Source organism: Herpailurus yagouaroundi, unplaced genomic scaffold (assembly GCF_014898765.1).
Source record: "Herpailurus yagouaroundi ecotype Mexico unplaced genomic scaffold, PumYag 190, whole genome shotgun sequence".
NCBI lineage: Eukaryota > Metazoa > Chordata > Mammalia > Carnivora > Felidae > Herpailurus > Herpailurus yagouaroundi.
In genome coordinates, this window is record NW_024412421.1 from 11,457,069 (window position 1) to 11,480,954 (window position 23,886).

Consider the following 23,886-nt stretch of genomic DNA (forward strand, 5'->3'; position numbering starts at 1 on the left):
CCGTCCATAAATCTAGGAAGAACAAATTGGAAATCTAAAAAGCTTTATGTGCATCAGTCATACTTCACAATCACAGACAACACTACCACTTACAAGGTTTCATCTTACTCTGCTGGAATGTAGGCTGGTTCAGTCCAGAGGTGCCCAGTTTCCTCTGTACAAAAGGGTCGTTATTCACTGCAGGGAGTCCAAGAGCCCCAGTTCCTATACCAGTCAGGCTGCCTGTGCCAAGACCACCTACTAGAAAGAAGGAAGGCAGCCAGAAGTCTTATCATTATTCATATTCTTGAATTTACATCAGAGATACAGGTTCTTATTTTAAAAGTCCGGGTCTTTCTTTAATTCCCTCACAATGTCTATTTAATTTTATAGAGAAACTAAACGAATAAAGAGATGAAAATGGACAATGCCAGAATTTCTTCAGCTTTTTAGAATTATTCATGTATTTATATTAATAAGATATTAATACACAAATCCTTAACTGTACATTCTCATATGTGGTATGATACATAAGGTAGTAAAAGTAAAGGGGAACTGGCTTTCTTCTCCCGATGACTGAAAATCAATTTCTTGCTACTATATTCCAGTTAACATGAGCCAGGAGGCCTTCCCTATTCCTCAACCCTAGCAAACAGAACTTAAGTTAGGACTTTGCTAAGAAGCCTTTACCGAAGAAGTAACTCTGACTTAAATCAACAATCAGGGCTAGAACCATATAACAGCAGCGTTAATTAGGTTACAGAGTCAAAATGCAGATACCTTAAGACAAACAAATTACAGAGGTGGGGGTGAAGGGTGGGATGTGACCGTTACTTCAATAGAAAAGTTCAAAGCTAAAATAATCTGGAAAAAACTGAAAAGGGATTTACCAACACTGTCAAGGTAGGTGAGGTAGAATGAAGCAGAACATATACCTGAATCTCATACATAAAAGATTTTCTTTTTATTATACTAACTGTAATTTATAAAGCTTGCAGAATATGTGATTAGCACACTTGTTACTGTTTATACTATCATTTGGTAATACAGGATCCTTACAATGTGAATGAATTAATATTGTAATAGTATAGTTTTCTCTTCCCAGCTGTGAAGGTTGAAGTAACCTTCACAATTTAAACAGCTTTCATTTTATCACAATGACTCCAAACACCATACTACACACTAAAGCACAATGAAACTTACAAATGATCTGCACTTCCATCCGCCACCCCACTTACCTGGAAGCTGTGATGAAAGTCCTCCAATACCACTGAATGCAGTTGTCTGGTTTGGGGTTGAAAGGGGTGGAAATGCTTTTGCTGGTGACTGAGGGGTACTGAATGCAGAACCCAAATTTGGAGGAAAACCCTGCATACTCTGGGTGTGAGGGGCAGCTGAACCACCTATACTAAGAGATGCCATTCCACCAAGAGGGTCAATCTAAAGAAAAACATTATAAAAATGTATTAAACATACTTCAAGCACATGCAGATTTATGACACAAGTAAAGAAATCTTTAGCTCTTCATATGCTTAATAAATTACAAAACCCAAGCAATCATGATAACTAAATCCCGACATCAAGTCAAGTGTGCCAGACATTGTTCTTACTATATCACAGAGAAGGTTTAAAGAGTTATTAGCCTCCGCCAAAGTACCAGAGCCATAATGTGAGGGATAAGGAACTTCAAGAGTTAATGTTTAAGACGAACTGCCCTGCAGCCATAGCACTAAACACACAGGACAACTGTTAACATTAGGTCTTTAAAATTTCCAACAAGTCCCTTTACAACAGAAACAATCTCTCGAACTACATTATTTAACTTCCAACACAATAAAAGCTTAGCAATTAGAAATAAATCTTCCAGTCAAAACAAATAAATCTACTCAAAATTTGAGGATCTTAAGGGTTGGAGGAGATCAGCTCTAATTTAAAGCAAACAAAAAACAAGGTATGCTATTCACCAAAATATCTTTTAAAATATCTAATAACTGCACTTCCGAGCTCCTTGGTTCGTGGCATTATTTCAGACCTTTATGACTACAGAAATGGTACATAAATGCCTTTCATAAAGCGGCCATTGAAGAATTACTAAACATTCTTTTTTTCTTAAACCCCAATCTGCCAATCAATGCAGATGAAAACAGAAGTGGAGTATGTTGCTCCCAGAGAGAAGGGGGGTGGTTGGTGTCAGGGAGTAACTTAAATGTACCTTGTTTTTAAAAGAGCAGTTCAGTTGAGAGCTGAAGAGCCCCAGTTATAACAAGTCCTTATGCTCTAGCACTGTTGCTTGGCCCGTGAAGCTACAAACAAGACACATCAGGTTCAAAGGCAGTGCTTATTTCTCAAGTCTAAGTTATTCTTATTTTAAAAAGAAGCCCTTACCATTTACCTAAAGAAGCTGTTTTGTCTCTTTTCCTCTCAGAGACAGGTTCTATTTAATGATTAAAGTCTATCCTCAACTACGTTGCCTATTTATAGATCTCCTTTAAAATGTAATAGTGGATGCTAGACATGCAGGTGTCTAAAAGGTAATAAATAAACTCAGACAAATTTTCCTTTGAGTAGATTACTTATGATGTAGAAGTTTATTCTATTCCAAGTCTATGAACAAATGCAGACATACCAGTTGTAGCATTCACTTACCTGAACAGGAGAAATGGCATCTAAGCTGCTAGCACTAGGAGGGCGTCCTTTTGGCATAACTCCAGGTGGTGGCTGTCTGGCTTTATTCATAACATTACTGCAATTAGCTACCATGGTGAGGATGGTTTCTGATAACTCCTGAGAAACACTCCTAAAGACAGAAGAGTGAAAAATATCACTTGCTACTCCTTGGAACACCTAAATAAACAAACCTGATTTTCTAATAAAGAAAACCTGCTAGAACATATGGCTACATTTCCACCATACCCACGTCTTTGTATCCATCACTAATCACTAGGATTTTCTGAGCACGGCTCTCTCTTGGAGATCTTTAATTACTTTTTTTTAAATTCTATTTTAGAGATAGAGTGCACATGCACAAGTGGGGAAGAGGGATGGAGGGGGAGGAGGAGAGAGAATCCTAAGCAGGCTCCATGCTCATCATGGAGCCTGATGTGGGACTTGATCTGATGACCTTGGGATCATGACCTGAGATCAAATCAAGATTTGGACACTTAACCAATTAAGCCACCCAGGTGCCCCAAAGATATCTAATATATACCTCTGAAACTAAACCTTGTGTACAGTGCAACTAATAACTTTTAAATGTTTTTTTTTTTAAGTTTATTTTTTGAGAGAGAAAGCATACATGTGTGCGTGGGAAGGGCAGAAAGAGGAGGAGAGAATCTTAATCAAGCCCCTTGCACTGGGGTGGGCCCTACAAAGAGGCTCCAACTCAGAAACCATGAGATCATAACCTGAGCCAAAACCAAGAGTTAGAGACTTAATCAATGGAGTCAACCCAGGCACCCCATTTAATGTAGTTTTAGGTTTTCTTTTTCTAAATGTGACTACTTTTACTTCTTGATGCCAATAGTAAAGATTTCAAATTCAGAGATAGCTAATGACATGAATCCTTTCAGATTTTAAAATATTAAAAGCTGGGTATATTAGATTGATAAAATATGGTTAATTAAAATATTCCATATTATTCTGGAAAAACTTTCTTATATTTCACACAATTTCAAACTTAGAAGAGGCTAACTAATATTATAAGAAACTCCCATAGGGGCGCCTGGGTGGCGCAGTCGGTTGGGCGTCCGACTTCAGCCAGGTCACGATCTCGCGGTCCGTGAGTTCGAGCCCCGCGTCGGGCTCTGGGCTGATGGCTCAGAGCCTGGACCCTGTTTCTGATTCTGTGTCTCCCTCTCTCTCTGCCCCTCCCCCGTTCATGCTCTGTCTCTCTCTGTCCCAAAAAAATAAATAAACGTTAAAAAAAAAATTTTTTTTTAAATAAAAAAAAAAAGAAACTCCCATAAATGCTTCACCCACCAGTTAGTTACATTTTGCCCTATTTGTTTAGCCATTCTTTCTACTGTCTCCTCCATGAAGTTTTTAAGGTTAGATACATCACATATCTTTTATTCCTAAATACTTCACTATGTATTTCCTAAGAACAAGGACATTTTCTTACACAACCATGTAAAATAATAAAAATAAGAAAATTTAACGCAGATAAAATCAAACAGGCCATGTTAAAATTATATCAATTGTTGGGGTGCCTGGGTGGCATAGTCGGTTAGGCATCCAACTTCAGCTCAGGTCGTGATCTCACAGTTCCTGAGTTCGAGCCCCACGTCCGGCTCTGTGCTGACAGCTCAGAGCCTGGAGCCCGCTTCAGATACTGTGTCTCCCTCTCTCTGTGCCCCTCCCCCACTCACACTCTGTCTCTCGCTCTCTGAAAAAGTAAAGATTTAAAAAAAAAAATGTAAAAAGAATTATATGAATTGTTCCAATTATGTACTTCATTGCTACTTTACCCTTGGATCATGATCCAATACACTGCACTGAGCTGTCACCTCTTTAGTTTCTTCCATTTTTTTAATGTTTATGTTAGAGAGAGAGAGAGAGAGAGAGAGAGAACGCGCGCGTGCACGCGCATGAGCGAGCGTGCATGCATGCATGCAAGCATGGGAGGGGCAGAGAGAGAGGGAAACACAGAATCTGAAGCAGACTCCAGGCTCCGAGCTGACAACAGCAACCCCAATGCAGGGCTCAAACTCACAAACTGTGAGATCATTACCTGAGCCGAAGTCGAACACTTAACCGACTGAGCCACCCAGGCGACCCTAATTTCTTTAAACTGGAAAAAATTCATCAGCTGTTATTTGTCTCCTTCAAGTTGATTTTTTTTTTAAATATGTATTTTATACAATGTCCCTTACTTTGAGTTTGTCTGATATTTTAGATACATTTATGGCAGGACTACCACAGTAGTTACATCGTATTCTTCTCAGTGCATTATTTTTTCAAGTAATTCTATGCCCAACACGGGATTCAAACTAACAAACTTTAAATCAAGAGTCGCATGCTCTAATGAATGAGCTAGCCAGGTGCCCTTCACGTTTTATTATGAGGCATATTATACAAAGAGCTGGTGATCACTTTGATCAAAGAATTAATGTGGCATTTGCCAGTTTTCTCAATAAAATATTACTACTTTTCCCTTTGTTAATTTGTGGGGAGACACTCTAAAACTAGCTGACTGTCCTGCTCCTGAAACGTTCACTCACTACTTTTAGCATCCACTAAATTTTGTAACTCCATCATAATTACTTATTTATTAATTGGAAGAACTTTCCTTCTTTGGCATTTATTTTTTATCAGTATCGCTTCTAAAAACTTTACACGAATTATTTCATTAAATTCTTCAAGAAAACAGGTACTTCTAATCAACAAAAGAAACTGAAATCCAAGTCAGGTAAACTACCTCCCTACACACACAAAAAAAACCATTTTATCCAATTTCAATATGCCCTTAAATTTACAGTATTTTAATTCCAAGTAGATTAAAATATATAAATGTGAGAGTCAAAACTCTAGACTTTAAATTTTAGAACATTAAGAACTTAGCAGGGTTTCTCAAATGTTGTACTATTAGCACTTTGGACTTTGTTGTGTTGTTTCTATCGTGCACTGTAAAATGTTTACCAGCATCCCTGGCCTTTACCCAGGAGGTGCCAACAGCACACTTGTCTCTGGTTATAACAATCAATAATACTGTCTTAGGACTCTAAGGAAGCAAAATATTCCTTGATTGAGTACACTGAGTTAGGGATATACATGTGTAAATTTTTAAAAAACAAGGCAAGGCAAAATAAAATTCAAGATCTGTGTGGGAGACGGAAGAAAACAGGACTGGAGAGGAAGACAAAGAAAGATAGCTTCAAAAATGTTACAGTTGAAGCTGCAGAATAGACTCACACCTGTTTATTATATTTCAGAACTTACAAAAAAAATACATAGTACATAAGCAAAAATGGTGTAGTAAAGACCTCCATATATTCTCTCCCCTATAAAAGTAACTAAAAAAGTGGCAAAAATTGTCACAATCAACTTTATCAAAACACTGGAGACTAACGGCTTACAACAATCCAGGAATTTTTACTCTAGAAAGAAAACTAAACCTTGGTGATAAAAGCTTTCTGCAATCTTAAATTACTTTATTCCCAGCCCCCTCTCAAGCTGCACAGCTGCCTTGAGAACTAATAGTTTACAATCTCAGAGAAAACCAGCAGCCTGACAGCCATGGGAGAGGGCTCGGAAGTGGCTTGAGGCATCTGCAAAGCCTCACTCTTAGAGAATTGCCATTATTTCACCAGAGGATTCCCTGTGAGACCAGAATGGCAAGATTATCTTTATCTGACTTAATAGCTGGCCAACTGCAAATAGCGTTTTCCTCTTGAGGTATCTGAAGGAAATATTTATTTATTTATTAAATTTTTTTTTTAATTTTTTTTCAACGTTTATTTATTTTTGGGACAGAGAGAGACAGAGCATGAACGGGGGAGGGGCAGAGAGAGAGGGAGACACAGAATCGGAAACAGGCTCCAGGCTCTGAGCCATCAGCCCAGAGCCTGACGCGGGGCTCGAACTCCCGGACCACAAGATCGTGACCTGGCTGAAGTCGGACGCTTAACAGACTGCACCACCCAGGCGCCCCTGAAGGAAATATTTAAAGGTAATTGTTTTAATTTTCTGGCTTCCTGGGATAGAAGATAACAGTCTGAGCAAACAATAGGTTACCCAAAAAGCTTAAAAGGAAAATTTGGGAATAAAATTCCCATGGATAGAACTGTGAAAAACACTCATTTTCCCAGGGAACCAAGAAGTCCTCAGACATGTGTAGAGTGCTACCAATACCTAAATCTGTAATATTCCCCTGAAAGACCTAAAAAGAACCAAGCTCTCACTTGAAGTTGACATTTAGGCTCTAAGAAGAAAATAAAGGTTAACAAGTTGTCAAGTAATTGACTTAGCTGACCACAAGGCTACCCAGAGACTTCAGTGGTCAAACATGACAAAAAAAAGACTACTACAAAGGCACCTCACTGGTCAGTTGGTAGAGCATGAGACTCTTGATCTCAGGGTTGTGAGTTAGAGCCCCACATTGGGTCAAGAGATTACTTAAAAATAAAATCTGAGGGGTGTCTGGGTGGCTCACTAAGGGTACAACTTGGCTCAGGTCATGATCTCACGGTTCACAAGTTCAAGCCCCGTATAGAGTCCTGTGCGGACATCTCAGAGCCTGGAGCCTACTTCAGATTCTGTGTCTCCATCTCTCTCTCTCTGTCCCTCCCTGCCCTTGTTCTCTACCTCTCAAAATAACTTAAAAAAAAAAAAATCAGTAACAAAATAAAGCCAGATAATTCCCAAACACGTAAACATTAAACAACCTATTCTTATGGGTCGCAGGAAATTACAAAATACTTTCAGGTGAAAATGAAAACACAAAATACCAAACTTAAAGCATTTCATAGGTGGAAATTCAAAGCCATAAATAAACACCCCAATTAAACAGGAACAATATCAAGTGAAAAACCAAACTTTCCACCTTAATCAGGTTTAAAATGTTCAAACCAAATTCAAAATAAGGAAGGAAAATAATAAAGTTGACAGTTGGAATAAATGAAATGGAAAATAGAAAAACAAGAGAAAAACAAAACAAAAAGTTGCTTCTCTGAAAAGGTCAACAAACTTGACATACGTTTATCCAAAATGACAAGAAATGGGTAGGGGAAAAGGGAGAAGAGATTCAAATACTAAAACCAGGAAGTGAAAGACAGGACTATTACTACCAACCTTAGAGAAATGAAGATGATAAGGATATAGTATGTAAGAACGGTATGCCAACAAGTTAGATAACCTAGGTGAAATGGACAAATTCATAGACAAACTGCTAACACTGATCCAAGTGGGGGAAAAAAAGAAAATATGCATAGATACATAACAAGATATTGATTTAGTAATTAAAAACTACCACAAGAAAAAGCCTAACACCAGATGGATTCACTGCTAAATCCTATGAAACATCTAAAGAACTGTTACCAATCTTTCTCACAAAAATTAAGAGTTAAGAACACTTTACCAATTCATTGTATGAATCCAAGATTACCCTGATAATCAAAACCAGACAAAAACAACACAAGAAAACTACAAAACAATATCCCTTAGGAATATAGGTACAAAAATGCTCACCAAATACTAGCAAATTGAATTCAGCAGCATATAAAAAGTATACATACACAAAGACTGAAGTGAAATTTATCCCAGGAATGCAGTATTTTTTAACATCCAAATTTCTATTAACATACTACAACAGAATAAAAAACAAAAACAAGATCTTCTCAAGAAAGGTAGACCAAAGTATCTGACAAAACACCTTAATGATAAAACATGCAACTAACTAGAATTAAAGGTAAGGAAACCTCAACTGGAAGGGTATCTACGGAAACCCACAGCTAACATCACACTTAATGGTGAATAAGGAATACTTTCCTTATAAATTCAAGAACAAGACAAGAGTGTCTGCTCTTGCCATTTCTATTCAACATTAGACTGAGGTTTACACTAGAGAAAATAAGAAAAAGATGGGAAAGGAAGAAATAAAATTCTATTTGCATATGACATGCCTTGTACAAAATATTTAACAATAAATACAATAAAACAAGTCTGAAAATGAAAACATTCCTGAAAGGAATTAAAGACCTAAAAACATCTCAGATTCATGAATCAAAATACTTAGTATTTTTTTTTAATTTTTTTTTTTTTTTAACATTTATTTATTTTTGAGACAGAGACAGAGCATGAATGGGGGGAGGGCCAGAGAGAGAGGGAGACACAGAATCTGAAGCAGGCTCCAGGCTCTGAGCTGTCAGCACAAAGCCTGATGCGGGGCTCGAACTCACGGACCGTGAGATTGTGACCTGAGCGAAGTTGGACGCTCAACCGACTGAGCCACCCAGGCGCCCCATAAATACTCAGTATTTTAAGATGCCAATATTCTCCCAAAATGATGTAAAGATTCAACATTATCCCAGTGGGCTTCTTCATAACTTCACAAAAATCAACAAGCTGATCCTAAAATTCACATGGCAATGCAAGGGACCCAGAACAGCCAAAACAATACTAAAAAAAGAACAAAGTTGGAGGACTCATATTTCCCAATTTCAAATCTCACTGAAAACCTATGGTACTGGCATAAGGATAGACATATACAGAACGAAGAATCCAGAAATAAAACCCATACATTATGGGCAACTTATTTTCCAAAAGACCATTTAAAAGAAAGACCAGTCTCTTCAAATGGTGTTGGGATGATTGAACTTCCTATGCAAAACAATGAAACTGGACCCCACCTCACATTATACAAAAAAGAAAAAAAAATATCCATTCAAATGGAAAGAATAATGTATTTTGAGTATTGTACTCTAAACTTAAAACCACTGGATTATCTAAGCTGCTGTCACTTACACTCATTCAACCCTTATTTTCCAAAACAAGTTATTCATAATCTAATTCCAGTACTAAACAGTCATATTTAAGCATGTTCTTCTTACCCTGCACAAGCTTGTAAACAGGCCAACATTGTTGCCAGAGTTTCTGGAGGAAGTTGAGCACTTTTGGGCTGATCTTTCTCTGGGGCAAGTCCACCCAAAATAGAAGGACACCGTCTCTTTAAAAAAGTCATACATGCCTGGATAAAAGGCTCCTGGAAAATATAAAGTTTCTTGGTGTATCAGATATTGATCTTAATCGCTTTCAGATTTAAGATAAACTGCTTTCAGCTTAAAGACAGTATGACTAAAATCCACAATATAACATTCCACTGCCATTTAAAAAGGTTGTTCATTTAGCTATTTTAGGCATCAAAATTTAAGAGAAGTAACAAATGGGACAAATCCTGCTTACTCCATGCTCTCGAATTTTATCTGTGAGCCACTTGTCAAGTTTGAGGTATTCACGACGCGAAGCAAGTGCAGCAAGGTCAATAACAAAGGCAAATGGAGTACCATTTAGCAGCATTGACAAGGCCTAAAGCAAAAGAATATCAGAAACTGTAAGTCAAGCAATTAGGTATCTTTCTATCACTCTGTCCTATTTTGTTTCCTGCTTTTATTTTCACAAACACGTCTAAATAAAACGTTGCTAATATTTTCTTGGTCATATTTTTGTTAAAGCTTACTACAATTCAGTGCTGATTTAGTTCTTACTTAAAATAAGATCACATTTCAAAGGTGGACATATGACTTGACCTCCAAAATAAACTTTACCCTATGTTTCTTAAAATAACTAAACCTAAATCAGAGCATATGATGCATGAAAAAGTATCCTTACTCCGTTTTTAAAAATCTAAAGTTGGGCTTATTCTAACCTAAGCACAACTGCAATATCAGTACTATGCACCTACTGGTCAAAGACATCAAGAATCAGAGACTATTTGTGAAAAGATTCCATTAATGTTAATGAAATCTGCAAAGGGTGTAAAACCCAACCAGTTTCTCCACAAATTATATCTCACAGATCTACATCTGAGGCCAGTTATCACTTGCTTTAAAATAGCCTTGCAACTACTATAGAAGACCAAACAAAATTCAGTCAAATGTAAACAATGAAAACATTTCTTACGTTTCCAAAACCACTGTCTCAATCCCTGTCTACTTACAATGCAAAACTATAAAGCTCAACATAAGCTACCTAAGAGCTAGTTATATTTGAATTATCCCTAAGGTATCTAGATAACATAAAAAGTCTGTTTTATCATTAATAAATAAAAATATCAGCCTGTCCCTCCGAGCTCACCTTCAAGTCCTGGGCCACATCAAGTATTCGAGACAATTTGGCCTGGTCATACTGCTCCCCTCGCATGTACCATTCTGCCATTGCATGCATGATAAGTTGGCGGATTGAGGGAGACTGTCCCTAAGAAAACAGGGGTTACATATCAATAATGCTAAACGTTTTCACAGGCACTACCATGAATGCCCAGCTAATTTTACTTGTTATATTTACAAAAAATTGAGGTGCATCAGTTCAAGCCTCAAGCAGTGACTGCAGTGACATTCTTTATAGGAAAGTCAAGTTATTTCCACATCTTCCAAATGAAAGCCTGTTCCTAAACCTTGGGTCATACAGTCATTCAATAAATGTACTTCTCCTATAAAACATAGGCCAATACATTTTCAAACAGATTATGGTGTGAACATGAGGGCACATGAAATTTAATTCCTTACTAAGTTATAAATTACTAGTCTATAGATTTTAAAAAGTAGTTTAAGGTAATCATTTCTCACGCTGCAGTGTAGTGTTCAATCAGTATTTCTGGGAATGGTACTTGTACATTCTAAATCTACCTATTTTAACAAATAAGAATGTTCCTTTTTGTTTGTTTGTTTGTTTTTTGGTGATTGTTCAATTTCCTTTTTGTCCAGAAAACATCCTAGCTTTGAGAACTGATCTAAAGTTTTGCAGCTGAATGAAACCAACAGTCGTAGTTCAGCAATCAATTCTCATGGAAGCAATGGCAAGGCAATTGCTAGCACTGTATCTAAATCACTTTCCAGTAACTGTCTTGAGGCAACAGCAGGTTCAGGTGAAACAAGTATTCAACAAGAAGTGAGGAGATGCAGCTCCTTTCTACCTGCCCTTTGTACCTTATAGCTGTGGTGAGAAAGACCTAAAAAGGTCTGGGCAGCAAACCTTGTAAATGGCTGCTAAACATTCTGTCAACTGTTAAGTTTACCATGTAAGTTGAGTCCCTAGAAATGGAGGGCTGACTGACAGCATGGAACTAAAGCTAACATTTTTCATTTATAAATAAGAGTTTAATGTTTTAAAAGCACTTATATATAATGTAAACTACACTGAGAATGAAAATGGTTAAAGGAAAAAAAAAAAAACAAAACCAGCCAGCCAGAAAAGAAACTTGATGTAAAGTAGTTGATGACTGCTTTTCTACCCGCCTAAGCTTCTCCATTTGTTATTATTAAAAATACAGGCTAGTGGGAGCGGGGAAAGGTGCAATGGACAAGAAAATATTTACTTGTTATAAATTAGGGAAGGAAAGCAGCACAGGACTTAAAAGTCACTGCAGCAGAAACTAAAATAAAATTTAGATGCTGAATTTAGACAAAATAGAAAATGTCAAATTGACCTGTGATCTTCTCCCATTTACAGTTAAAAAGTGACAGGAGTACCTTCTGCTTCCATGATAAATAATTAAGCTCATTACTGTTACCAAATCATAGTGGTGCCCTAGTAGTATGGAGCTTTCATGATATTGATTTTTTAACTGCCTTCTTATTCTTTAAAGTTTTATACTTTAACACCCACATGATGCTAAAAGATAAAATAGGCTTCATGAAAGTGCAACTTTTCCAAAGTGTCATATTCAAGATTGACAATTTAGTTTGAACATCTTCCACAGAATGTCAAACATTAAGACAAAGAAATATTCATGTCTTACCTGCCCATGCCACGCATAGTGCAAAATAATAGCAGAGTTAGGATGGTTTCCGAGGAAAATTGGCATCAGAGTGGAGATGAGCTCATGGCGCAAGGTGTGCCAAGAGGTGTTGATCTGTAGTAAGGCCAATACCAGCATGTCTGGACAGTGTTTAATAGGGAAGCTGAAGAGCTGTTTAACTTGCTCATATTGCCCCACCTCTGCAAGCCTCAGAAGAGATTCAATCAAATCCAAGCTCTTCCTAACAAGAATGGAAGTAAGATACTCTGTCAATGAAAACGTAAGTATACAAAAATCCATTTTCCAAATAAGTCATACCAACTATCATGACAAAACTGAGGGGTCATCTATTAATATTTGAAAAATATTTAAACTAGTGTTCATATTAAAATTATATACTAGTATATCACACTAGTTTCAGAGATAGTCCAAGTTGACAGTAAGTGGAGAGGCAACACTACAGACCACTGACATAATCATGGATCCTTCTTATCAAGGAGGTATCATTGAAGATTTTTGTGATTAGCGTGTAAAATAGAAGCAAACAACATCACAGAGTTTAGAAATGCTCGAAAATGGAAAATACAAACATTGACCTAATTTATACACTGAAAAATTTTACACAAAAATACAGGCTGGACGCTTACTTTGATAATGAAAAGGTATAACTTCAGTGCCCCCTGATATCACCCAAGTTCAGAGGACCACACATCCCATATGCATTATTCTTGCCCCAAGAAGCTGAAAGGGGTTGACTTTAATCAAACATCAAAATTTTACTCTACCCATAGTGCATGAAAACTATGGAGACAGAGATCAAACTAAATGCCATCAGGAAACATATATCCCATACTATGGGGTATTCGAAAGGAGAAATGATCCGATTACTTCATCAAATCAATGGCAAAAGTTATATTTATTTCTAAAGTTTATTTCTGAGAGAGAGTAGGGGGAGGCAGAGGATCCAAACACAGCCTCAGCACGGACACCAGCAAGCCCAAAGCAGGGCTCGAACTCACAAACCATGAGATCATGTCCTGAGCCAAAGTCAGACACTCAACTAAGCATCCCAGTCACCCCTAAAAGTTATTATTTTAAAAAAGAAGAGTGAGAAAAGGAAGACTTACAGAATAAACTATATGAACCCTGTCTGGACTCTTATACAAACTGTTAAAAGACAATTTTGAGACAGACTTGAATGTACAGCTATGTTAAGGAACTGTTAAATTTAATATGACATTTTAGTTTCACAAAATAAATACTGCTATATACATTAGACTTAACAGAAAAAAAAAAAATCAATCAAGCCTACAGATACAATTTTGCTAGCACCTGGGAAAAGGATACACTTTCTTTTTTTTAAGATTCATTATTTTTGCGAGAGAGAGAGAATCCCAACCAGGCTCCGTGCATTCAGCACAGAGCCCGATACAGGGCTCAAACTCACAAACCATGAGATCATGATCCAAGCCAAAATCAAGGTTGTATGCTCAACCAACTGAGCCATCCAGGCGCCCCAAGGACGCATTTTAGAACAAACTACTGCTTGGGGTCAATCTTTCAGAACAGGGATCAGCAAACTGCACCCACAGACCAACCTCACCCACTGCCTATTTCACTAAATGTTTTCTGAGAGAGCTACATCTGTATTTATACTGTGCTACAATAAAGAGCTTAAGTACTTGCTACAGGAGACTATATGGTCAGAAAACCCAGATGTTAACTAAACCTTCACAGGAAAAGTTTACCATCTCTTGACTTTAGAAGAACTGGAAATATCAAAAGGGCTTTAAACTGCCCTAAAAAACACACCCATAGCACCCAAAATGCAAAGGATCATCTGTTCCGTGTCAGAAAAGGATCTCAGAAAACTACAGTTAGCAAGAAGAGATAAGAAACATAAAGTAGTTACCTTTGGGGAGCAATCAAGCCCATGTCCCCTCTGTTGAGTGAGTGTGTGAGAGCATGTTAGAGTGTTTGAGAGAAGGGGGGGGGCAGGGAGAGGGAGGGAGAGGGGGGGCAGGGGGGGCAGGGAGGGAGGGAGAGAGGGAGAGGGGGGGGGGGGGGAGAGGGGGAGAGAGTGTGTGTGTGTGTGTGTGCGCGCGCGCGCGTGCGTGTGTGTGTGCGTGTGTGTGTGTGTGTGTGTGTGTGTGTGTGTGTGTGTGTGTGTGTGTATTTCAACAGTAATGGAAGTACTTTCACCATCCTTACCTCATATTCCTAGAGAGGAGTGACTTGAGTTCCAGGAGAAATGTACTGGGCCAAAGTCTGATTCTCCCTCAGAAATTAGGAATTGGAACTCAAATAAACTAGGTAATTTAGCTGAAAGGATTAGAATGGATGGTTTGGCCAACTTGAGCTACTTACAAAGGAAAGAAAGCAAGTAAATCTGTAGGCAGAAGAAAAGGATCTAATCTAAAGGAGAAGTACAAACCTCTTTTCCAATATTTGACAGTTTCAGAGAATACCCAGTGGCAGACCTTAGAGAGGAAAAAATGTAACTATCTAGTGCCAATGGGACTAAAATTAGATTTTTATCCATTAACACCCATCTAAAAATTTAAAGTCGGCTCACTAAGAATACTGTTTCAGTAAAACCTTTTAACTATGTAGTTGCTCCATATTAATTTTCTACTGCAAAAAAGCACAAGTTATCCTTTCAAGAAACGCTAGAGGAGAGTGTTTACCATGTGGCAATTTCTCGATTGTCATCCTCTGGTGGTGCTTTCAGAATATCAGTGGCAACCGTATGACAGGGATAGTCAGCAAAACAGAAGATCTCTGGATTTATAAGGGAATGCTGAATAAAAGAGAGCTGGAACAAGAGGAAAAAAGTCCTTACCACCATAAATGACTGCAAATGCTATGAAAATCTGAAACATTTTCATTCAGCTAATCTCAATCTTAAGGTTACTAGAATGACAATTTCCCTTTAAAACATTAACTTTCTGCTCTTTTGAAGCCACAGACAATACAGATGAAAGGTATGAGATAAAATGGTGTTGGAGACAAATAGTTGGGGAAACGGTTTCCTTCACTTAGAGTTTGATTAGTACTAAACTACGATAAACCAAGATAATAATCTTTGCAAAACTGACAGTCTCTGCTATTCTGAACTACACAAAACAAATTCTATTTTAAAAGAATGTTTGTTTTTTTTTTTAATTTTTTTTTTTTCAACGTTTATTTTTTATTTTTGGGACAGCGAGAGACAGAGCATGAACGGGGGAGGGGCAGAGAGAGAGGGAGACACAGAATCGGAAACAGGCTCCAGGCTCCGAGCCATCAGCCCAGAGCCTGACGCGGGGCTCGAACTCACGGACCGCGAGATCGTGACCTGGTTGAAGTCGGATGCTTAACCGACTGCGCCACCCAGGCGCCCCTTAAAAGAATGTTTTAATCAATGGACAGATGGCACTACATAAGGAATAAGTCATTATGTGCTTCCTCTTCCAAAGCTAAACACCATCAGCTCACCTGGCCTTCTGCATGTTTCCAAGGTCTATATATGAGGTCGACTGGGAACACTTCCATTCCTAGACCCCTCTGAATGCCATAAACCACATTATGAAGTCCTTTACTATCACGAATTTGAAATCCAGGATGGTCCAGTTCATAAGTTACTTCCTTGAAATTCAAACTCGGGTTCTAAAACAGAAAAACATTTCAAAATCGAATGAATGGACAGAAACTGTAAACATTTTTATGCTTTATCCAAAGAGCCAAATTAAATCTGAAATTAAATTAAAATGTTCTAATTATAAACTCAAAATAATCATTATCTGGCATTTCTAGAGACTTCGAAAAGTAAATACTTCATATTCAAAATAAACCAGCTCTTCTAGTGAGGCACTCCAACCTTTCAGTTCATGACATATTTCTGACTATGGGAGTATGTAAAAGGGAACTCTCTCTTCCCATACTTAGTTCAACTAACACTCCCATCCCAGTCTGGCAAAACTGTTAAATCAATGACTCGGTTTTAAGCCAAGATTCTAACTTGGAACAAAGTAGCAAAGATAAATCAATTATCCCAAATACCATTATTTTAAAAAAGGGATTTTTAAGTTTATCTTTTGAGAGACAGAGAGAGACAGGGCCAGCTTGGGAAGGGCAGAGAGTGAGGGAGAGAAACCCAAGCAAGGCTCCATGCCATCCACACAGAGCCCACGTGACTCAAGCTCACAAACTATGAGATCATGACATGAGCCAAGAAAAAGAGTTGGATGCTTACCCAACTGAGCTACCCAGGTGCCACTCCCCAAATACCATTCTTAATTAACTAAAGATCTCCCCAGAAAGTATACCAATTGTATCAGGAAAAGTGGTTTAAATTCTTTATGTCAAAATGATTGAAAATTCCATTGAAAAAACGTTCTATGAAAAGGTACTCAACAAAAATCAGTATGAGACTCCTTAAGAAAACACAAAGCAAAGTTAACCAGTTTACAGAAGATAATTTACCACTCTGCATAAAGTACTAAGTTTATTTTATGCTTAAGAAGAAAGAGGCTGTCCACACTTTGTATTTAAAACTCTTCAGGGGCGCCTGGGTGGCGCAGTCGGTTAAGCGTCTGACTTCAGCCAGGTCACGATCTCGCGGTCCGTGAGTTCGAGCCCCGCGTCAGGCTCTGGGCTGATGGCTCAGAGCCTGGAGCCTGTTTCCGATTCTGTGTCTCCCTCTCTCTCTGCCCCTCCCCCATTCATGCTCTGTCTCTCTCTGTCCCCAAAAAAATAAATAAACGTTGAAAAAAAAAAAAAAAACTCTTCAAAGCATCATGGTCAGTTTAGTTTTGCTCCAAGGTGACCCCTTTCAAGTCATGAAGACATTAATGCTTGCTTTTTATAAAAGTAACAGTACAGGGACGCCTGGGGGGCTCAATCATTTGAGGGTCCGAATCTTGACTTCAGCTCAGGTCATGATCTCAAGGTTCGTGGTTATCAAGCCTTGCGTGGGGCTCTGCACCAACAGCACGGAAACTACTTGGGATTGTCTCTCTCCTCTCTGCCTCTCTCCCAACTAACTTTTTCTCTCTCTCTAAATAAATACACCTAAGAAAAAAGCAACGGTACAAACACAAACTTCAAATTAAGTACTCACTCCAAGCCAACAAGAGCACTGAGAAAATAAGATTGTTTTTCTTTCTAAAATTTGCTTCCATGACTGTGACAGAACAGAACCATTAATGTACTATTAAATAGCCTTATCATAGAGACGAATTTGTAAATCCACAGACTAGTTTGGTAAAACTGTAAGAATCCCCTGTGGTTTCTTCCACTTGTTGGTGAGCAATGGAGAAAAAAAATCATTGACCCAAAATGTATCTGAAATGGTTTCCTGCTCCTGTCTACAAAAAATGTACAGAATGGGCACCTGGGTGGTTCAGTTGGTTAAGCATCCAACTTCGACTCAGGTCATGATCTCATAGTTTTTGAGGTCAAGCCCCACATCGGGTTTACGCTAAAAGCACGGGGCCTGTTTCTCTCCCCCCCACCCCACTCTTGCTCGCTCTCTCAAAAATAAATGTTAAATTTAAAAAAAAAAAATTTAATGTACATTTTTTTAAAGTACAAAAAAACCTAATATATGAGAAGAAAAAAGAAGAAGGAAGAAAACAGGTTACTAACTCAAGTGTTCAAACCCACAGTGTAGGCACTCCATTTTATAGCCTTTTACAGTCTCTGAAAACAGAAAATAGGTTCAGATAACATGAAAATACTGTCCTTGTCTGCAATTTTTAAAGAGAAATTATTTTCAGTAGGGTGATATATTTTCAATAGGGCAATAAAGTACAATAATGAAACTACTGAGTGAAAAGGGCATGTTCTTCACTTTTGCATAACAACCACAGAATAAAAACAACAGTAACTAGTAACTAGTAACAGAACAGTAACTAGTAACAGAAACTATGGCTGTATTTTGCTTTTCATTTTCCAAATTTTCTGCCATGATCAAGTATTATTTTATCCTATTACTAAAGGAAAATAGGTCTGAACACTGTGACTCCACCTACTACTAAGAAAAATTTAAAGATCCATAATGTTAATAGTAAGGTAATATAGACAACCGTAACCCAACTCTATCTATAAGTTACAAACATGGAAAATTAAAACGGAGGCTTAGGATAGCTAAATGACCTGACACAAAGAATGTTATAAATATGTATATGTAGTCTTTAATGTTATATTGTGTTCCTTGACATTTTATGAATGAGACTAAAGATATTACACCTTGACTGCACTATTCTCCCAATGACTAAATTTCATCACTCCCTTTCAAAATTTCCAAGTTTAATTCCTACATATTTTATTTAAGCATTTTAATATTTTAGGAGAAGTACTTTATCTGGGGGCCAATTATTTAGTTTGTGGATATTCTAGAAGTGAAAGTCATTAAGAGAAGTATGGATTTTTATTATCCTTACCCACCATAAAAAAAGATAGCAAGATTTCTGTTGCACTTCCCAGAAAATTTTCAGAAGGCCTCCGTTCTTGGTAATTCTTTATACAATTATTACTATGAAATAAAGCTGTCCCTCCAAACTAACCACACCAGGACTCCACCAAATCACCTCAGTAGTATCACTGAGAACTGCGCAGCAACAACTCCTAATGAACAAAACTGGTATTTGATTATAAACCATCTCCAGTACATAATCATCTTGGACACTTCATTACTTTGGAGCCAGTGAAGTCAGGAACACCAAAACACTACGGCTTATTCAGCAGAATTTTATTTGTTACAGTTTGCTTTCTTTGGGCTACATCATATTAACATAATGAATATAAAATCATGATTACACGTACTCACCAGTTCTTTGAGAACATCAATCAAGACTTCTACATTCCACGTGTGTGCCTGTGCTCCGTCACTTTTATCTTTTCCATCACTCCAGATCCCACTGCCAGGAGCAGAGATACTCTGTACAAGTAAAATTTGAATTAAACAAAACCAACTACTTAATGTGTTCAGCTCTGGTTGGTAGAACAATCAATCATACTGTAACTTAATAAATAAAGAGGGCAGGACATTAATTCAAATTGTATAATAGTTGACTTCTACACTTACCTGTAATGGAATTCCATCTGTCAATCCTGAATGAGTTCGAGCCATCATTCCCAAAACCCTGGCAACCTGGGCAGCTGTAACCTCCCGGACACCAAACTGCATGATTATATTGCGACATTCTTCAATACTGAAACAAAAAATAAACTTCAGAAAAATGTTTCCACCCTTCATACCAAAGATAAGAAATGCTAATATAAAATAATCCTTAAGTGAAATCCTTAGACTTTTACTAATACCAGCTTCGTTCCATGTTACTTTCATATAGCTAGGAATATAAAAACCACCTACGTAACTAAGAAAATGGGAAAGCTTTCTTTCCTTTTTTGCTGTATCTATATTACAAGGTAGATATGAGCTGAATCTATCATGGCAACCATTTCGTAACGTATGTAAATCAAAACCATCAGGCTATATGCTTAAACTTGTACAGTGATGGATATCAACTATTTCTCAGTAAAACTAGAGAGAAAAAGGAAAATGGCAGAAGTTTAAAAGATCAGTGGAAGAGGGGCGCCTGGGTGGCTCAGTCATTTAAGCGTCTGACTTGTGATTTTGGCTCAGGTCATGATCTCACATTCATGAGATGGAGCCGCATGTCCAACTGTGCACTGACAATGTGGAGCCTGCTTGAGATTCTCTCTCCCTCTTTCTCTCTGCCACATCCCTGCTCGCAAGCTCTCTCTCAAAATAAACATAAAAAAAAAATCAGTGGAATAAAGTATGAGCCAAGAGTAATGATTATTTTTCACAAAGACAAATAAAATTAACTTCTTCCATCTTCAACATGAATCAAGTTACTCTTTAAAATACTGATACTCGAGGGGCGCCTGGGTGGCTCAGTCGGTTGGGCGGCCGACTTCAGCTCAGGTCATGATCTCGCGGTCCGTGAGTTCGAGCCCCGCGTCGGGCTCTGTGCTGGCAGCTCAGAGCCTGGAGCCTGCTTTGGATTCTGTGTCTCCCTCTCTCTCTGACCCTCCCCCCATTCATGCTCTGTCTCAAAAATAAATAAACATTAAAAAAAATTTTTTTTAAATAAACAAATAAATAAAATACTGATACTCGAGGGGTGCCTGGGTGGGCTCGGTGGGCTCAGTGGGTTAAGCGTCCAACATCGGCTCAGGTCATGGTCTCGCAGTTCGGGGGTTCGAGCCCCACGTCGGACTCTGTGCTGACAGCACGGAGCCTGGAGCCCGCTTTGGAATCTGTGACTCCCTCTCTCTCTACCCCTCCCCTGCTAATGCTGTCTCTCAAAAAATAAATAAACGTTAAAAAATTTTTTAAAAATGCTGATACTCGGTGTGAGGGAGGGGCCGCCTGGGTGGCTCAGTTGGTTAAGTGCCCAACTCTTGGTTTCGGCTTAGATCATGACCTCATGGTTCGTGGGTTCGAGTCCCACACATCAGGCTCTGTGCTGACAGTGCAGAGCCTGCCTGGATTCTCTTTCTCCCTCCCCAACTTGTACTGTCTCTCCCAAAATAAACAAACTTCTAGAAATAATACATACATAAATATAAAATATTAACACACAGGGGACCTAGCTGGCTCATTCAGGAAAGCACAGGATTCTTATTAATCTCAGGGTCATGAGTTTGAGCCCCACGTTAGGTGTAGAGATTACTTAAATAAAGTTTTAAAATAAAATAAAATACTGATACTCAAGGTGAGTTTGATTATTCTGGTATGAACATAGCCTTGAAAATGTACCCTAACTTTGCTACTTTACACCTTGAAGTTTAACTAAACAAGTTTTATGCCAGGCACATACACATACCCACAAACACATTTTCAAAAATACATGTAGATTTGGTTTGTATGAAGAGTTTTTAAAACATTAAAAGCTGGGGCACAAGGGTGGCTCAGTCAGTTGAGCGTCCAACTTTGGTTTCAGGGCATGATCTCACGGTTCATGAGTTCAAACCCTGCACAAGGCTCACTGCTATTAGCACAGAGCCTGCTTCAGATCCTCTGTCCCTCCCCGGCTGTCTATGCCCCACCCCTGTTCATACTCTCTCGCTCTCAAAAATAAACATTAAAAAAAAAAAAAAAACATTAAAAGCTACATTTAAAGTAAAAGCAAAGCACATTAATATCCTTAATTCCTCTCAGGAAAATAATGATAATCCACTTTATCAAGTCCTGAGTGCTACCAAAAGGGTGAAACTATCTCCTTGGGGGCCCTTCACAAGTGAGAAAAACATTCAAGAGGAGGCTATAAAACAGAGAGAAAAGGAAGGTTGTAGAAAAGGAAGGTACAGTGGGGATTTGAAGGTTCAGGGAGGGAAGAGAAAGTTAAACTCATGAGGTAGGAAATGATACAATTTCCATAAACACTTGCCTCAATGCTCTCTCTCCCCCAAAAGCTAAAAATGTCTATCCTAGCAACTAGGCTAGGAACCTATGATTTCTAAATTTGGGAAACTAGAGATAAAGAGACAGAAATTTAGCCACCATGATATTTACAGCTGTCACCAAAACTAGTAGAGGCGTATCTCGGAGATTTTGTAGATTCAGTTCCAGACCACTGTAATAAAGCCAAATGAATTTTTTGATTTCCCAGCATGTAAGTTATGTTTACACTATACTGTAGTCTATCAAGTGTGCAACAGCATTAGGTCTAAACAAAATGTACATACCTTAATTAAAAAAATACTTTTTGCTGAAAATTGCTAACCATCACCTGAGCTTTTGGTTGAGTTATAGATAACCATAACAAATACAGTATGAAACACTTTGAAATACTGTGAGAAATTATCAAAATGTGACAGAGACACAAAGTAAGCACATTATTGGAAAAATAGTGCCAACAGACTTCCTCAACACAGGGTTGCCACAAACCTTCAATTTGTAAAAAGTGCAGTATCTGCAAAGCACAACTAAGTGAAGCACAGCAAAACGAGGTATGCCTATATGTGGAAGATTAAATTCAGAAGTAAAATTCTTAAGAGGCAAAGATAATAGCACATTAAGTAATGTTAGCAACTTGCCTTAAAGAATTACATCATATTTGGCACAGGAGTAAACAGAAGTTTAGTGTATCTTACTACCAACCTTGCACAAAAGCCATAGCCTACTTCCTGCATGAAATCAGCCAAGGAACTCTCCATCATGGTTTTAGCTACCCCTCCGGAATCAGGCAGGATCCTGTCCATTAGAATGTCCCGTTTTTCAGGGTATAAAAGTGGTGCAAGCACCACGGGACAGCGTTCCTGAGGAAAATCTGAAGGAGGAAAAGATTGTAATTGCTAAACTGATGAAAAACAAACTATTCTCATTTACTGTCTTTAAAAGCCCCCAAATCTGAATCTTCCACAAGTTCATGTTCAAAGGTTATTCAGTTTTTTCCAATCCAGCTAGCCCAAGTTACAACTTTAACACCGACTCCAAAATTTGAATATTTGCTCATCACAAAAATTGCTCAAGTATATTTGTTAAGTTTTTATGCTAGGATCCCAATATCTGGTGGCCAATTCACATCCTAAATATTACTTTAAAATTTCACAAGGTTAACTATCAGTTCTCATACAAACAAAGCATCAGAGACCATCGAAATATCATTGTCTATTTGTTTCATTGATAAGAAAACTTATCACTGAGAAAGTTAATGCAGTTTAAAATTCAGGTATATAAACATCAGAAAGCAAAGTAACAGTGGAAATGGACAGTGGTTAGTTTATCATCAAGACTTGTTTTAGGGATGCCTGGGTGGCTCAGTTAAAAGTGGTGATCTCACAGAGTTTGAGCCCCACATCAGGCTTCATGTTGATAGCATTGAGCCTGCTTGGGATTCTCTCTCTGCCACCCCTTCTCTCAAATATAAATAAATCAGGGGCGCCTGGGTGGCGCAGTCGGTTAAGCGTCCGACTTCAGCCAGGTCACGATCTCGCGGTCCGTGGGTTCGAGCCCCGCGTCAGGCTCGGGGCTGATGGCTCAGAGCCTGGAGCCTGTTTCCGATTCTGTGTCTCCCTCTCTCTCTGCCCCTCCCCCGTTCATGCTCTGTCTCTCTCTGTCCCACAAATAAATAAAAACGTTGAAAAAAAAATTAAAAAAAAAAAAATAATAAATAAATAAATCAAGTTTTTAAAAAATGTTAAAAAAAAAAAGATTTGTTTCAAAAAGACTACTTATATCTCTAAAAGAAAGACAGGAGAAAAGAAGAATGGCAACAATAGAAGCCAAGAGTTCTCTTAGCATAGCATTTCAAATAGCCAGATAGGCAAAGTGGGTATATCAATAATGACCAATTTTCTTAAGTAAAAAGAACATGTCACCACAGTGTAGTCTCCATCACCCTAAGGGAGAAAAAAGACTACATGGAAATATACCAAGTCTTAACCGAGACTGTATCTACATAACAATATTACTACAATTACGTTCATTTTATACCTTT

General features: G+C 38.1%; 1 protein-coding gene and 1 non-coding gene across 8 annotated transcripts in view; both read right to left on the minus strand.

The window, feature by feature from the left end:
- CNOT1 (CCR4-NOT transcription complex subunit 1) overlaps positions 1-23,886 on the minus strand; it is a 106,655-nt gene that overhangs the window by 33,347 nt on the left and 49,422 nt on the right. For 3 of the 7 annotated variants that reach the window (XM_040498178.1, XM_040498175.1, XM_040498182.1), the window contains exons 8-19: positions 22,548-22,716; positions 19,500-19,626; positions 19,242-19,352; positions 15,908-16,078; positions 15,118-15,245; positions 12,431-12,671; positions 10,768-10,887; positions 9,877-9,999; positions 9,525-9,676; positions 2,626-2,776; positions 1,218-1,419; positions 94-240 (exon numbers count right to left, since the gene is read on the minus strand). In XM_040498178.1, coding sequence (XP_040354112.1) covers positions 94-240; positions 1,218-1,419; positions 2,626-2,776; positions 9,525-9,676; positions 9,877-9,999; positions 10,768-10,887; positions 12,431-12,671; positions 15,118-15,245; positions 15,908-16,078; positions 19,242-19,352; positions 19,500-19,626; positions 22,548-22,716 — 1,842 coding nt within the window. The remainder of the gene's footprint in view (positions 1-93; positions 241-1,217; positions 1,420-2,625; positions 2,777-9,524; positions 9,677-9,876; positions 10,000-10,767; positions 10,888-12,430; positions 12,672-15,117; positions 15,246-15,907; positions 16,079-19,241; positions 19,353-19,499; positions 19,627-22,547; positions 22,717-23,886) is intronic. The other 4 variants (XM_040498180.1, XM_040498176.1, XM_040498181.1 and 1 more) reach the window with 2 other exon arrangements.
- Positions 2,184-2,319, minus strand: LOC121010083 (small nucleolar RNA SNORA50). Its single transcript, XR_005781002.1, has one exon. It is a non-coding gene; the product is annotated as a small nucleolar RNA SNORA50 (small nucleolar RNA).